At 39.4% G+C, this 17,072-nt stretch overlaps 2 protein-coding genes across 3 annotated transcripts; one reads left to right on the top strand and one right to left on the bottom strand.

Moving 5' to 3' along the window:
• The first annotated feature begins 1,663 nt into the window (after positions 1 to 1,663).
• On the top strand, positions 1,664 to 10,441 carry LOC147852460 (Oxidoreductase family protein). Its single transcript, XM_087334490.1, has 7 exons — positions 1,664 to 1,857; positions 2,672 to 2,842; positions 2,926 to 3,090; positions 3,183 to 3,347; positions 3,453 to 3,587; positions 3,736 to 3,833; positions 10,086 to 10,441. Exons 1-7 carry the CDS (start codon positions 1,690 to 1,692, stop codon positions 10,282 to 10,284), a joined length of 1,101 nt encoding a protein of 366 aa, XP_087190616.1. The 5' UTR covers positions 1,664 to 1,689; the 3' UTR covers positions 10,285 to 10,441.
• Positions 10,442 to 11,894: 1,453 nt separating this feature from the next.
• Positions 11,895 to 16,421, bottom strand: LOC147852459 (UBP1-associated protein 2B-like). 2 transcript variants are annotated; one of them, XM_087333936.1, is made up of 2 exons: positions 14,858 to 16,421; positions 11,895 to 12,261 (listed from the first exon to the last, which is right to left on the bottom strand). In XM_087333936.1, the coding sequence occupies exon 1, from the start codon at positions 16,382 to 16,384 to the stop codon at positions 14,858 to 14,860; it is 1,527 nt and encodes a 508-aa protein (XP_087190062.1). In that variant the 5' UTR covers positions 16,385 to 16,421; the 3' UTR covers positions 11,895 to 12,261. The 2 variants fall into 2 exon arrangements, with proteins under 2 accessions (XP_087190062.1, XP_087190061.1); XM_087333935.1 differs by lacking the exon at positions 11,895 to 12,261 and adding an exon at positions 14,036 to 14,343 and having other exon boundaries at positions 14,858 to 16,419.
• Positions 16,422 to 17,072: the final 651 nt, after the last annotated feature.

Here is a 17,072-nt window from a genome sequence, read left to right as displayed (position 1 = left end):
GTGGAACTGGAAGTGACGAGGTTAGGAACTCTAGAAGCTACAAGTGATGAGACTATGAACTTAGGAAGCTATGGAGAGCATGAAGACAGAGATGAAGAAGGAGACAAGATGGAATGAAATGAGAATACTAGATTGATAGGTCAATGATTGGTGTTGAATCCCTTGAAAGGAACCAAGGAGGTTACAAGTATTTATACTGTGAGTTGAAGTACATGCAAATTAGAATATTCTAGAACCCTCTAGAACTTTCTAGTGGTATATGACTAAAGATTTTTAAATCAAGTATATTATATAAATACATGCTTATATCAAAATGGTTGAGTATGACATCTTGTTGACGTGAGGTTGCAGGTTAAATCCTCACCAACCATGTATTTTATGTCACGGTATCATGACACCATGTATTGTTTAAGCTCACGCAAATGACCATATCATGTTTTTGGCATCTAATTGCAAAAGTATTAGTAAGACAAGAGATGACTAGGAATTTCTTTTCAAGTGCTTCAAGGTTGAGGATTAATATACATAAATATGTCCTCATTTCATGTATAAAACAAGTAGTGTTGGGGTTAAGGTGGCTAGGAAGGATAGTACATCATATCCAATTGGGGTGGAAGTTTCTCATGCAAAATTTATTGAGCAGGTATCTAAAAATTTGGAGAATAAGTTTATGTATTGGAGGTCTCAAGTTTGGCCTTTTCATGTACGTCTTAAGGTGGTTCAATCGATTATGGTCTCTATGGTGTCTTATTATCATCCTTTGTTACTATGGTTGAAGAAAGCTATTGAAATGGTGTGACACTCAATGCAGATGTTGTTACGAAAGAGAAAACGGAAAAGTGCCTTGACGTGATTAGCATGGGAAAGAATGGTCGAATATGATCAAAGACAAAGCATAATTTGTATGAAAGTGTGAGACTCTCGAACCTGTTTAGGGCAAAGTGTGCATAGTCGGCCACTCTCATCACATGTGCCCCAACGCCCTCGTCTCATATCACGATGCATGTGAGCTTAGAAGTCGCATGGAAGCAATGGTTCGAATGGAATGGGCTCTAACATGTATAGATGTGTATGGTTTCCCCGTTCAGCGAAGAATATGGTAACTTTGTAGTTGGGTGCAACATTTGTAGTATAATGTCCCTTCTACAGTCCACAATGGCCACTGGCATCCAATGAATTAAGAGATATTGTGTGAAATGAAGAAATTGGGTTTTGAACCGAAGAGGCAAGTGTTAGTAGAGTAAGAACTTGCCACTAGGGTGTGTGTGTGAGCTCATTACAATTTAGGGTTTAAGGTTTTGGGTTTAGGGCAACGTCGAGGCTGCTGATGTGGCAAATGCAGGGATGACGTGGTCGAGGCTGCTGATGTGGCAAAACGGCAAGGATGACGTGGAGGCTCGGGGGCCGCCGACGTGGCAAATACAGAAGACAGAAGCAACGAACCGAGACAAAATGCGCACCCCGCACTCTTCTCTCTTGTCAGACTCTTTTGTTTCTTTGTCTCAGACTATCTCAGATTCTCTCTCTCTCAACAGATCATCACGTCCGTCGTCGTCGTCAGTATTCATTCCGTCCATTCGTTCTTCTGCCTCCTCTCTCATTTGCTCATCTTTGCTTGGTAGTCCGTCTGCTTCTCATTAGCAGACCTCCTTCTTTCTCAACCTCTCGCGGAGCTACAACGAAAAAACAATGACGCTTAAGACAGGGATTGTTAAGTATGGGATAATTGGAGCAGGTATGATGGGAAGAGAACATATTCTTAACATCAGAGTGTTGGATGATGCACAAGTTGTAGCCATAGCTGATCCGCACATTCCTTCTCAAGAAGCTTCCTTGGCTCTTTCTCCAGATCTCCATGTAATCCTCATTATGCCTCCTGAATAGATCCATAGATGTTGAGGATGTATGTCATTCTTCTATATGCATCCTTTCCCTAAGGATTTATCAAGCATTGTGTTGCATTTTGATGATTATATCTGTGTAGATAAAACTGTATACGCATCATCTTCATGGCTTCATGATTGTAAGAACATTTCTTTGCATATTAAAGAGATTATTCAAACTTTGTTATGATTATGCCACATGTAGATGTGGCATACATAAATGTCATCCTCATCCTTAGTGGTACCAAACAATATGTTGCATTATGAAAGAATTTCTTTTGCTTTGATATGTCATGCCTATGTTGATATTACTACAGACATGCAATAAAATCTACAAGAAAAATGAAGACACTGGGTTATTAAGGACAAAAGTTTTATATTAATTTTGCAACAGAATACCTGCAGCCCCTTTTACATGGTTGATGACCACTTCATATAGGTAGGATGCTGTATCTTAATCATTGTGAGATTGATCGACGTAGTGAACATTAGATACAGATGCGCACTGATCACATGGTGGAATATGTCTCAAACATTAAATATATATCTTTTATCAGGTACACACTGGCTACTTCCAACATAACTATTTAGGAGTTGATTATATGTCTTAATTTTTGGTTACTTATTTATATCCCTATCAATGTGCATCATCTAAGAGTTTTATTTAAACTTTAGTATATAAATATTCCTATGAAGATGATGATGCATATATTCAAAGGATTATCAAGCATTTTGATGCATTAAGAGATTTTTATTTAAGCATTTGCTACATGCTCTCTTTTGTGCAGGTTTTCTCTAACCATAAGGCACTGTTAGACAGTGGCATATGTGATGTACTAGTAGTCTCTACACCGAATTGCACGCATGCCGAGATTCTCCTCGACATACTCGACCACAAAATCCCTCATCATATCCTTGTAGAGAAGCCTCTATGTACTAAGATCGAAGATTGCTACAGGGTATGTATAAGCTGCAACCTGTTCGTGCCTTATTTCTAACATTTCTATACTAGTGTTTTGGCATTCATGACTTTGTTTTATAGGTCATTGAAGCTGCCAAGTTAAGGCCTGAGGTTTTTATACAAGTTGGCTTGGAGTATAGATATATGCCACCAGTGGCAAAACTAATCAACATAGTGAAATCAAATGATCTAGGAAAGGTTAAAATGGTGGCAATAAGGGAGCATAGGTTCCCATTTCTTGTGAAGGTAACAAGACAACTTCCTTATGCTAGAGATCTACCAAGTCTTTTAACCAAGTTTCTCCAATTGCAGTCCACATTTTATATATCTGTTTGTAGGTTCACAATTGGAACCGGTTTAATATCAATACTGGAGGCACATTGGTTGAGAAATGTTGCCATTTCTTCGATTTGATGAATCTCATCACTGGTGCAATCCCCATAAAGGTCATGGCATCTGGTGCTCAAGATGTAAACCATCTCGAAGAAAGCTATGATGGCAAGGTCGTATCGTATTGTATTTCTTCACTAATTCATTCCAATCATGGTGTGAAACTCATGCATTGGATGCCATTACCAAAAAAACACTAGTGATTTTTTTTTTGATAGGTTCCTGATATTCTCGACAATGCCTATGTCATAGTGGACTATGATAACGGGATTAGGAGCATGTTGGACCTCTGCATGTTTGCCGAGGGTAGTCAAAATGAGCAAGAGATATGTGTTGTTTGTGATAATGGCAAGGTTTGTTATAATTTACTCTGTATTGGTCATGGTATTGGCATTTTTTGATGATCTTGTCTCTAGAGTTCAACTTAAACTTTTTGAAATAGCCTTCTCCTTTGTGTCAAGGAAATCTAGGTGTTTTATATTGAGCCTCATGTTTTGTCAGGGAGAAGCTTTTGTCCCAGAAAACATTGTGCGAATCGGACGCCGAGAGGGAGGAAGGAGAGGAGTTCAGACTTTGGAAGTCCATGATGAAAGGATAAAGTAAGTGTCTCCTACCAATCTATGGATCCATAGAGAGTACGAATATGGCAATAGATAGTAGTTAAAGAAGCTAAAATGTAACTCACTATTGAAAGCTCTCAAATGGTTATAAAAAAGCAATGGATAGGTTAACGCCACTAAATTGTGGATTAGAGAGAAAATAAATAACAGTTGGTACGTTAAAGAAAGAAAGAAAGAACGATATATTAATGTCTTCTAAGGCCAAAATTGGCCCATGAGACAAATGGTTCACAACAAAAAATGGGATATTTTACCCATTCATCGAAAGTAAAAATAAAAATAAAAATAAGATAAAAATAGAGTTTTAAGCTAAATAAGTCTAGTAAAATAACAAACATGTTCTATATAAAAAAAATGTTCCACAATGAAAATGATGTTATACTAGGCCTAATTTCATTTCCATCCAAGTCTCTTGAATAGAAGCGAGAGGTCAAAGGGTTTCGATGTGGATGTGGCATGTGGTCCCAATGTAAAAGGTACCACATTGAGCATTGTTCTCGACCACTACATTGATGGGCTCTTGTAGAGGTGTCCAAGAGTTGAAAGTCACGATTACTGGTCATATGTCGAGATGCTCCACTATCGAGAATCCAAGAGTTGTCGACAACTTGAGTGTCAACTGAAGAACACACTTCCTTAGTTGCGACCCATAACTCAACCTCATCTATGACATTGTTAGCGGACTCGAGCTCTCTCCAAGAAGTATTACTAGAACTATTCTTCTCATCCGCCATTTTCTTCCGACAATCCTTGATTGTGTGACCCTTCTTGTCACAGTAGAAACATGATCCACTAAACTTCTTCTTCTTTGGTATCCTATTCGCATTGTTTGAATTGGATGCCCCTTTGCCCCTTAGTCCGAGAGACAAATGTCAAATCTTCCCTTCCTTCTCTTGTCTTCAGCCGAAGCTCCTCTTCAAGCAGTATTGCACTTAGTTCATCATATTTTAATGGAGTGGGTCCAACCTGAGTGTTCAATGTTGTCACAATGCCATCATACTTGGAAGGAAGTACTTGAATGCATCGACGAGCCATATCCGTTGGAGAGACAACTACTCCAACAGTTGCCAATTGATCTTGAAGATCCTTAATCCTTTTTACAAAGGATTCTACTTTCTCTCCATCAACGAGCTTCTGTACAGAAAGCTGATTCTCGAGGTTTTGTATCCTTTTATAGTTTTTGGTTTCATACTGGCTAGCCAAGATGCTCCAAGCTTCATGTGCTTTGGTTGTATGTTGCACCAATGTTAGTATAGAGTCACATACACCAGTGATTATGGTACACATCGCATCAACATTCCTTCTCTTCCAGCTCGAAGTAGATCAACATTTATAGGGATTGATGTGGTAGGGTGTGCAAGGTCAAAGGTCACCATGGGCTCAAGGTCTCCTCTTGTGGGTCCCATTATTGTCTCCTGCAACTCGTAGGAGTCCAAAATGGCAGACATTTTGAACCTCCATAAAGTGTAGTTGGTTCCTAGAGCTTTCCATCAGACAATGGAGGTGGACAAATGCGCACTGGAGCAGCTGCAACATTCGTGGACAAGGCTATTGATTCTCTCTCTCTCTCTCTCTCTCTCTCTCTCTCTCTCTCTCTCTCTCTCTATGCTGCTAGACAACAACTACCCGTATATACCTAATCTAGATCAACCTCTCAGCTCTAATACCATGTTAGAAATATTGAGAATCTATTAGATAGGTATATAGAGTTACAACCACAAAGATTGATATATGAAAACAAAACTTTTATTAGATATGAGAGTAGTTCACAATGGTAGTTCACCCATACGCTCACACCTTGGAGCTTAGATGGGATCTGGACCAGCTCACTACAAAATTAGTGGGAACTGATGATCAATACACCATTGTGTAAGAGAGTGGATTATATTCTTTGTTTGGTCTGATTGTAACATTAAATGTGCATATTAGTTGATAGTAGTGGAGATATTCCTTTTCTGTCATTTAATATGACCCAACACTCGAGATACAGGCTAGTGTTAGATAGTACTTATCTTGAAGTCAATGGCACATACTTCAAGACTAAGTACATTGTAACTTGCCCACAAAATATTCTAGTTTACTTGATTAGCCAATTCTATTACCTATTTCTCTCTTTCCTAAATCCATTGTGAACTTGGGCCTGATCATTGATTATATCTAATAGTTACATGTTGATGAATAGTAAAAGGGTTATGGTTAACACTTTGTAATTTATTCCCCCTATTTTGTTTTAGCTCTAAGATATACCTACCTAGTCTCTTTACATACGGGGTATCTAATAAATTGGAGAGGGTGGAAGAGGGTCCTAGTATGTCTTGGTATTCTGCTTGTATCTAAGCATAAGTTGGGCACTTGCATGTGAAGTGATACTCATCCTCTATCTTTGTGTGGTATAACCTAAATAGCCTTTCCCCTCTAGGGACTCTATTAGCCCGACCATTCTCAATCTCAAGTTGGTGAGATGATATCCTAAGTTGTCCAATGGCCACCCTTAGTGCATTTGATAAGAATGTATCTAGATATCTTGGTCCTGTAATAAAACCTAACTTAGAGAAGTGCAAGAAGTGTTCCTTATAGTACAACATTTTAGATGGGAGTGGCTCTTGTGGGGTGATCCATTTATATCGAGTATAAATTTGTCATATTTCTTGGCGTATCACTTTATTACGGTCTTCATGAGAGATTAGAGTTTGGTCAATCTCATGGTTGTACTTAAGGGGAAGTAGGTTATGTCTCCAGACGCATGTATGGATCGGGATGCCTCAAAGGCTCGACAGGATATCTTATCTTGTGGTTGGCTATGTATCCGATGAATAAAAACTATCACTTGAAAAAATGCTTCTACTAACATCGGGGGCAAACTGAACTTTGCTTTAATAATGTCATGTGGTACTGTCGATTTGCTTTGGAGTTGACGTGATAACATCGTCACCAAAGGTCTCTCTAATTGCGTCCACATGAAAGATGGTAGACCTAGAGCCCATACTACTGATGCATACATGAGGGAAGGGGTCACTAATGAGTCGAGGAGCCATCCCTTAGTCCGTGGCTCTTGAAAGTATGCCTGGGTCATCGAGAATTTATCTGAGCGAGCACTAAAAGTGACTCCCAAGTATATATATGATCCAACTACCTCAACTAGTTTATGAGAGAGGATTAGGTAACATTTATTCCTAACATTTAGTTTTCACTAGATTCACTACCAATCCTCGTTGTGTACAAAAGTCATCTAGGGCATTAAGATGCTTTTGTAGGTCGTGTTCCGACTCCGAGAGCAAGACAATGTCGTCTACGTAGAGTAAGAGACTAACTTGCGTATCCCCAATAGCTACTCCCTTGCCTCCCTTACGAGCAATAAAATCAGTGATCTCATCAATGTAGATCCCAAAAAGAGTCGGTGATAGGGGACAACCCTGTTTTACACTAATGGTGCTAGTCAAACAATCGGATAGGCCACCTGGGCATCTTATGCACCTAGAGACTTGCTCATATAGGGCATAAATGGCCCAGATCATGTCATTTGGTATCTCCAAGCTCTTAAGTCTATCAAACCACCTCTCCCTAGGAACTGTCAAGGCTTTGCGGAAGTCCAAAAAGCAACAATATAGTTTCTTCTTACGAGCCTTCATCTGGTCAATTAAGCACAAATTGTGAAGGAATGGTCAATAGTGGAGAAGGCTCATCTAAAGCTAGCCTACTCAGGTGCTCGAAGACTTAATGTTTCAATATAATCATTGAGCTCCACTTCCATTACTGCACCATATAGTTTAGCGAGCGTATGACCTATCATAATGGTCTTATATGTATTTGGGTCCATTGGGTCCCCTCCTTTATGTATAGGGGCCAATGTGTTCATGGTCCATTGTGGTGGAAAACCCTCAACGAGGGCGCGGTTGAAGATTAGAGTGAGAAAGGGGGCTAGGCACTCTTGAGCATATATGATGTGCTCGGCTCACAATCTTGACAATGTGTGGTCCATGGATTTCCTATGTTGTAATTTTTTTATGACCTTCGTGACCCTAGAGGTCATGAAAAGTGTCCCCATGGTAGGTCGAGGTGTGGAAGGCATTGGAATGGGTGGTTGGTTCGGCACATGGTAGAGTCTCTCGATATATGTGTGCCAAATATTGGGATCCTCGATGGGTGTTTATGGTCGCGGTTCTCGTAGTCTCTTCCATGAAAGGGCGTAGTCCCTCCTCATGAGCATATGGTAGAGTTCCCAATATTGATATGTTTCCCAAGCTCTTCTTTTACGACGTGTCATCTTGCACATCTCTTTGCGAGCATGTACTGAGGAAATAGTACCACTAAGTCGCGACACTTTAAGTTGTCTATACAACTCTCTACAATCCTCATCATACCACTTGTTCTGTAGCATAGACCCTATTCTACTATGATTGGAGTGTTTTGTGTATGGGAAGCTACTAATTGTTGCTGAGTGAAGGATGTGTGAGTTTTGTAATGAGGTTCTCTAAAGGCAAGGAAGAATCAAAAGAGGAGAGATAGGCTTGAACATGTCGGGAGTAGATGTCAACGCGCTCATGCGTGAAATGTATTATGGTGTGATGGTTTGGTTGACTAGAGTTGGTGGCTTGGGAGGTGTCGCATTTTAGCTCAAAGTATAGGAAGTTATGGTCTGCACCAATGGGGCATGGGGCCACCCGGAAGGAGTTAACCATGTGGGTGCTTTAGGGCGTCCTATTAGGTAATCAACTGTGCTTTCCCCTCCTCCATGTGGGAAACATGTGAGCTCTTCTGAACCCGGGCACTTGGCTAAACCATTATATATGATCATTTGGTGTCAGCTTCCAAGTTCAAGCAAATGATGGTCAAAGCTTGTGGCGTTCGCACCTTGATCCTTTGATGTACGTGTTATGTCTAAGCCTAAAGGGTCGACATTCACCATTTCTAGGTTTCTATCCATCTGAAATATTATGCATTGTTGGGTTCTCGCATTGAAATCTCCTACAAGGAAGACTTCCCCTTGAGAAGAATATCGGATTATGTCATTCGATAAAGGTTTGTATGGAGAAGGCCCATGTGGCGTTCCTTCATCAACTATACTCGCCTCTCTAGCCATATTATATTGGGATCCTTTCGGGGGGAAGTAATAAACGGCGATAAATATCGTCTGATCCTTGTTAGTGAGGACTTTCACTCACATAAAATGGGCTTCTTGGTCTGTCTTTAGTATTTCTATCCTATTATGTATCTCTCTCCAAAATAGTATCGCAACCCCTCCAAACCCTCTAGTAGTGTGTCAACGTGAGGTTTGTTTAAAGACAGATGCCCAACGAAAACCATCAACTCTTGACAATCCTCGATTTGGACTCTGATGTGTTTCTACTAAAAAAAATATGTCAGGTACCTTCAAAATCTCCTCTAGACGGCCAGGGTGTGTCCAAAGTGCACCGTTACAGTTCCATAAAGTCATCCTAAGTTTATTGTCTATCGCATGGGCCACACACTATCAATTGGCGGCGCGATCATTTATTATCACACGTCCATCTCGGTAAAAACCATGATGCCCCTCTTTACAAACTTGTATGACTCACAACATACAAGTTTTATGATGCTCAATTTGCATCTTGGTCAGGTCTTCATCAATGTAGATAGTCCTTGCCCAATCCTCGAAGAATTGGTCTCTTTTTAAAAAATGTGATTCTAGACTCTGAGTCCTTAAATGAAGGACCAAAGCTCTTTTCCTAGTGGTGTCACGTCCTACCCTCCAAGTTTTAGTGATTGGTAGGGCTTCGTACCCCAACATTTTCCCTAATGTTTGTGCATCTTTGTCGGGAGATGCCCCTTTCTTGAGCCTAGAACTCGTACATTTAGGCATCGAGCTTGACGCAGTTTTTCCTCAAGGTTACAATATTTTCATCCTTTAATTCCTTTTTAATATTACGTTTTACTACATCAACCCACCCAATTTTTGCTAATTCCATATCCCTTTTAACCTCTTCCTTAACCTTTTTTATCTCGTCCTTAATATCCTGTAGGGAAGATATTTCACCATATGAAGATATTTCACCATAGGGAATGTCTCTAGTTCCTTAACTTGTTAAAGCAATAAAAATATAGCTTAAGTAAAGTTTAGTTTTATTGCTTTAACCTACCCACTGTACCCACTGTTATTTGTTCTGTCCCTATATATATTTGTAACCTAGATGAACTCCATTCAAAGCTTGGGGATTTGACATTTAAACTTTTGTATTTTTGTGTGCTTATTAGGTATGAAGGGCTTCATCATGGATCTAGCTATCTCGAGCATTTGGAGTTCTTAGCAACAGTGAGGAGTCATGGTGAGAATGCACCAACTGTAAGTTTGCATGAGGGCTTGATGTCTATGGCGATTGGAGTGGCCGCCCATAGATCAATTGAATTGGGTAGACCTATAACCATTAGAGAGGTCCTTGAAAAAGGTCCTTGATTCTGATTCTCCCATAAACCTTGTGTTCATGGTTCAGCACATCACAACTTTTGCACTATGCAAAGGTTCATAGCTACATTATTTTTAAGGGAACTAAAAGATCGTAAACCAATGAGGAAGCCTTACGTAAATCAAAGTAAATTCTTGGTAATCTTTATACTCATGGCAAGTATTAAATAATTCTGAAATATCATGTGGCACAAGTAAAAACTTAGAAATCGTATTGAACATGATGGCAAGGATTAATTAAAACTGCAAAACGCCAGGGCCTATTTTTGTTTGTCAAGTGTGAAATGAATGGCACCTGAACTTTGACTAAATGCTTGCAACTTTGGATGGTTGTTCTCCCCATTGGTGCACACCATTTGAAATAGGATTACTTGTAAAACAATAGATATTTGTTAAGATTTACATGCTATAAGGTCAGGGAACCCAACCAATAGGAGGGAACTTCATACTAAATTTTGACCCATCTCTCAGCCCTTAAGTGGGGTTCAATATTTGATCTTGATTCTGTCTCTTCATATGGATATGCCTGAACTGTAATCCTAAGTAACTCAATATGATAGTAATTTTATTATCTGAGCTTCCAAACAGGTTACTCTCTAAGGTATAAAGATGTGGAAGGCATATCCAATGCTTACTAATAAGCTTTACAATTCTAAACGTGCTAAAAAATAATGTCAACGCCACCAAAACATCTGTTACTGACTGACACAGAATCAAGAAGATTACTGGGTACTTTTTAGCTGTGTTGTGAACTATAGTGGAAGATATTAGAAGACCTCATGCTCCCACTATGATGTCAAGCATATATTGACATAGGAAATCTTTCTAATGTTACATGCTCACTACTATGACACTCACATGTATATATGTGTATACATGCACATGCACATATACATGTGTGATGCATGCATATGTGTATGTGTGCCCTAATATAACAGATGCATGTGTGCACGTACGTACATATACATGGATGCATGTGTGCACTTCAATATAACAGACGATCTGTGGGTCACAGTATTGATAAATTGAATCAAAGTGCATTGGATCAAAGTGCAATTTAACTCACATTTTGCACATAATCTGTTGATTGATATCAATCCCAGATATAAAGATTATGTTTTAAAAATGCAGTCATTGCAACTGCATTTATTTAACTCATATTTCACACATTACAATTTGTTACTTGATAACAATCCCATATATAAAGGTTACGTAACATGTTTTGTAAATGCAGTAGTTGCAACTGAATCCAGTGGAAATAGAACTACATATTAAACGAGCATCAATGGGGAGAACAAGTATTATTAGAACTCACAAACACAGGGCTGAATAGATCATGGATTAAATTCATGTTTGACAATGTGCCTTCCTAAATTCACAGGCTACAACCCAAAGTGCAGACTAAAACAATCAACATGTTTTACTTCAAGCGGTAGTAGAAGCATTATAACGAAAACTTGACAGCTTCAGTCTATACACTCAATGTAAAGTCTATCAAAAGTTAAAATGGTAATGATACTTCATAGATTCAATACATTCTGATGCCCATGAATAGTCAACAATAATCCTATAAGCATAAAATATCTTGATCTCATACGCAATTAAAGAATACTTCATCAACATAACTTGCATATAAAAAGTTGACAAAGGGAAATTGAGGACAAATATTTATTAATTTGGGGCTGCAGAACTTCCGAAATATAACAGATACACTGACATTATTGATTCTCTTTTGCTCCATCTTCACTCAGTTTGAATAACATATTCCAATGCTTTGGTGTTATTGCCAATCTTTGCAACAAATTCCCCCCATCTTCCAAATATAACATTCAGGCAGTTCGTATTGTTATTGGCTCTCTTTTGTGCCAGCAAGTTGAAGCCCTTGTTCTCTTACAGGATCTTTTGGGTTGTCATGCCCATCATTGCAATTATTTTTCTGCCATTATCTCTAGAATCTAGGTGCCATACCTTAACACCAATGTGAACTCGTGAGAGAACCTACGAAACACTAACTAATGCGTAGTGAAGTTGTAAGGTTAATAGAACCCTATAATTTTGAAAACTTTGGGAAACCCTTGGCAACAACCACTGGATCTTTGACATGGAGTTAACTCCAAACAATCACAATAGATGAATATTGAAAGGCCGTTCTGTTTCATAATGCATATTCTTTGCATCACAAACCTTGACTTGAAAGGTTTACTGCTGGATTTGGATCATGGGAATAATATACTATACATCTCTGATTATATTGAGAACCTCTTACCTTTAATATTAGAGATATGTTGAAAGGTCGCCAAAAGATTTAAGAGCAGATGGAAGTTATCATAGCTTTCCATAATAACACCATATTTAGAGAATTTGATATTGGAGACAGAGATTGATTCCTCAAACCTTACTTAATGTGTCAGTGTTGGGGTCATCCTAATCACATCTCAGTAAGTTTCTCCCTCAATATAATGAGGAGAATATATATTCCTCACCCAATGCCCTTCAAAGTAGGTACAAAAGACACGTACATAAGCCTCTGGTAGAAAAGTAATCCACACTCTTAACACTGAGATATAATTTACAGAATTGTGCAAGGAAAACCTCTTTCTTGCCAATTCTTTACGAAAAATGTTGTCACTATAAAATGTCTGAATTAAGTAAAACTGGTCCCTTGGCCATTGTATGTATATAGCTCAAGTGAAAAGATTGGCCAAGTAACCTTAATAAATTAATCTTCTTATTGGAACGAATCGATGATTCAGAAATTGTATGCGCAGCATACAATGATGTAAATTTTTTCATAACAATCTCCTGATGTTATGTATTCCACATTTCCCACCAATCATTTTGCAGACCTTTTTCCTACAACTGTAAAGGCTGATAGCCTTTCTGTTGGTTTTGTCTGACATGATTCACCCAAATACCACCTATAATATATAAACCCTTCACAACCTCTCAATGAAGGAAATAATAGCACAAAATTAGCCAGCTAATATATCACCCATACAAAATGCAGTACATATGTTGATCTTGATACTGTTCATTAATGAAACTTGTTACACTTGATGTGTATCCTATGAAAGCTTTGGTGTGACCATAGTTGGAATAGCATGGAGCTCGTTAAGTAACTGTTGGGTGTGAACATGGTTAGAATAGTGTGAACCTAATTAAGTGACTGTTGGAATTCCAGCTACCTGTAGATATATATAAACCATTCTACATCTTTGTAATCATAAGCTCGTTTTTCCTAATCTACTAATTTTTTCTTAAGCCTTCTAAGTGATCTTGCGGTGTGAGAGTGAGTCTAATATCCCTGCATTTTCTGCAGAGCTAACCTATGGAATTGAATGGTGAGCAAGAGTCACCAGATTTTCTTATCAGCAGCCAAACACACAGGCTCAGTGCTGTTCTACCATTTCGGTACATTCAGTTTTTTAAGGAGTTAACAAACTTACAGAATGCCTCTATACAATCAAAAATCACAGATAAAGAGTATCCACCATAAAAGACCATCATGAATCTACCCTGAACCTTACAGCAATCCTTGAATGAAAGTGCAATCTTCAGAAGGGGGAGAATGACACAATTATCTTACTCGAAAGGTCACAAAGACTCAGAACAGAAATGACTTGGAAATAACATACTAAAAACAAAATGTCAAATCATGACAAAATCCAAAGTGAAAACATACCGGAACAGACAAAGGAAGTTGAGAACAAATTGATACAATAAATAAAACAAGGGCTTCAAAGGATCAAAATTACGTAAACCTTAACAATTCTCAACAGCTTTCCAGCATCAAATATCAAGTTAAAATGAAGCTTAGCAAATGTTCAAAAGGAGGAATCCGCAAGTCAATTGTGAAGCAACAAAGCCCTGGGTGAGCTGCGACAACAATTTTTTTGCAATTAAAAAGGAAAACAAGGCAGCATTTCATAAAGAAACTTCACTCTCTGAAGATAATGGACAAATAAGATCGAGTACTGCCAATAGATGAAAGTCGAATCCATTTAAGAAGGCTTTTCAGCAGCCAGAAATAAATAAGGTTGTGCATCTCAACTGCAAATCCAAACATTCAGTGTAGTCAGGGAAGTGGTCTTCTGAAGCCAGAGAAGGCTGGAAAAATGCACAGGATGAAGCAAAACACAGAATCTTCTCAAAATAAACATCAATGGTATAGTCCAGCATAAATAAGCAAACTGGGCAGTTGTCAGTATCAAGACCAAATCAGTTAGATAATAGGGCTTACGTCTCCTTTAAAACCTGAAGGGGGTTATATTAACTCTCCTAAAAATAATCTGCGAAAAACAAGTAAAAGTGATAATATCGTATATAAAACTCTAAAATCCAAAATATAATCATAAAAAGGTAAACTGTAGGGGGTGTAAATAAACACTTATAAATGAAATGCAATCAGAGGAATGCAGAGTCTTAATACAGACATAAAAATGGAATTTAGGGCTTGAAAGACACTACGACGAATGCAATAGAAAAATAAACGCGTAATGGTGTACTGGGAACCATAACATCATCAAAAGCTAGAACAAAAAGCAAAAGAAAGAGCAAGACTTACTCAGTTGCCATAATAGCCTGAGAGGGATTGAGACCGACCACCTCCAGAGTGACCTTGGCCTTGACTTGGACCCTGACCTTGACTGAGATGGGACGATGGATATCCACTTTGAGCAGTGCCACCATGCAAAAGACCACTCTGAGAGGGCAATGGATTCACGGACCCACCGTAGAGAGAGGAACCACCTGCCCCACCAAGACCTCCACCCACTTGAGATCCATATACTCCCAGACCATGAAGACCATATGAAGACAAAGAAGAATTGGGACCTTGCGAGGAAACACCCGAAGCCAAAGAACCATTTAGGGACGAGTTCAAAGATTGGTTCATGGATGGATTCAGAGATTGGCTTAAGGAAGGGTTCAATGTAGATCCGAGTGCCAATTGGTGAGCTAATGATGCTTGATGAAGTGATGGGCTAAGGCCAGTTAAACCACTATTAGCATTCAAGGCTAGTAATCCTTGTGCAGTAATGGCCGGGTTGAGAGAGTGTTGTCCACCCAAAAGTCCATGATTCAAAGGGAGCAAACCTGAGAAAGGTGAATAGGGCAAATTCGGATTAGCCCCAACGATGCCACCCCCTTGAGATAAAGAATAGTCGTTGCTTATGTCAACCTTCGAACCACCACCGCCACCACCTCTTTCCCCTCTATTTTGATGATGTCCCCCATCTGAAGTGGCCATTTTACAAGTAACTTGATGCCCATTTATGTATTTGGCCGGCTCTTTCAGAGCTTTTTTGGCTGATGCCGCTGACTTGTATATGATGAGAGCATATCCTTTTGATTTCCCCGACTTATCGAATCCGATGGGTCCCTCTTCAATTTCACCAAACTGAGAGAAAATTGATAATATCTTCTCTGCATTCACATCTTGCGGAACATTTCCGACATAGATTTTCCTTCCTATATGATCACTTCCTCCTCCACCCGTAGATGGAGTAGTAGGCCCAACTGATGCTAATTGCGATACGGTTACTCTTCCTTCTATGACTTTGCTAGGTTCTTTTAAAGCTCTCCGAGCTGCAAACATGTCGGAAAACGTGACAAAACCATAGCCTTTGCTCTTACCTGTGTTCTTGTCCTTGATCACGGAGCATTCTTCAATGTTTCCATACTGTGCGAAAACCGATTTAAGGGTTTCGGGTGTCATCTCCCAACCTAATCCTCTAATGAAAAGCTTCCTGTGTGCTGTATCCTTGTCAGCAAGCTTCTTTATCTTTGACAAAACCCTAGAATCAGACATCGCTGCTTCGTGAAGCAGATCTAAGATCTGTTCTTTCGAGAATGGCTCGATCAAAGCTCTAACTTCCTCTGCAGATACTTCTCCGTCCCCATCGTCGTTCTTCTGTTCTTCTTCTTCTTCTTCTTCCTGATCATCCTCCTCTTCTTCAGCATCCTCTTCTTCTTCGTTTTCCTCTTCTTCTTCTTCTTCATCTTCTTCTACGCGCTCCTCTTCTTTCTTCACTGATTTGGCACGGGCTGCTTCAGCAGCAGCCTCCAACTTCCTCTTCTTGCTGGGTTCCATGAGGGCGGTGGGAAAAGAGCGAAAAGGACCTTCTTTCTTTCTTTCTTTGTCTCTGCAGACAAAGGCGAGGGAAGGATCGATCGAAGGAGATGTCGGTCCCCACAGAGAAAAACACAGGCACTAACCCTAATTCCTGGAGGAGACGGAGGAGCTTATACTTCCCGGGGGAGGGTAGGGTTAGGGTTAGGGTTAGGGTTAGGGTGCGGTGCGGTGCCTATTGTCCGGTTTCACACCATGTGGGCCAATAGAACCTACCCACGTCTAGGCTATACATATACACAAGATTAACGTAAGTGACTAAAATTAGAAGCTCTACATACATGTAATATAAGGGAAAGGAAGGGGGGCCATTTTTAGTAATGGTGAAATTAGCTTTTGATAGGCTAAAATATTGGAATAGATTGTACTCGAAACCGAGTTCACGAGCCACTTAGGACGTATCAAGGATAAACGTACATACATGCAAGACGATAGAGCCATCGTCTTCCCTACATTCTCCTTAGCTATATGAACATCATCTTGACTTATACTTCCAAGAGGAAGAGGAATATACTTACATGTTTTATTGTAGCTTACTATCTAGACTATGTGGAGCACCCTCCCTCTTGTTATCTATGATGTACACTTCAGGGAGCCTAAGAGCGGAAACCATTGATTATGTGTTGAATGTTTCAACGACTACTTACCT

The sequence above is a fragment of the Azolla caroliniana genome, unplaced genomic scaffold, assembly GCF_043228905.1.
Source record: "Azolla caroliniana isolate FFs.n. ecotype wild unplaced genomic scaffold, voAzoCaro1.0.p SCAF_18, whole genome shotgun sequence".
Taxonomy (NCBI): domain Eukaryota; kingdom Viridiplantae; phylum Streptophyta; class Polypodiopsida; order Salviniales; family Salviniaceae; genus Azolla; species Azolla caroliniana.
Note: the sequence above shows the minus strand (reverse complement) of the source record. Positions and strands in the feature narration are given on the sequence as shown.

What these genes read in the sequence shown, in the direction of transcription:
- LOC147852460 (XM_087334490.1), top strand. Translation starts at nt 1,690, where the DNA reads ATGACGCTTAAGACAGGGATTGTTAAGTATGGGATAATTGGAGCAGGT. An exon ending in GGTTCCCATTTCTTGTGAAG is followed by an intron (nt 3,091 to 3,182) that starts GTAACAAGACAA and finishes ATCTGTTTGTAG; the next exon opens with GTTCACAATTGGAACCGGTT. An exon ending in AAGAAAGCTATGATGGCAAG is followed by an intron (nt 3,348 to 3,452) that starts GTCGTATCGTAT and finishes TTTTTTTGATAG; the next exon opens with GTTCCTGATATTCTCGACAA.
- LOC147852459 (XM_087333936.1), bottom strand. Translation starts at nt 16,384, where the DNA reads ATGGAACCCAGCAAGAAGAGGAAGTTGGAGGCTGCTGCTGAAGCAGCC.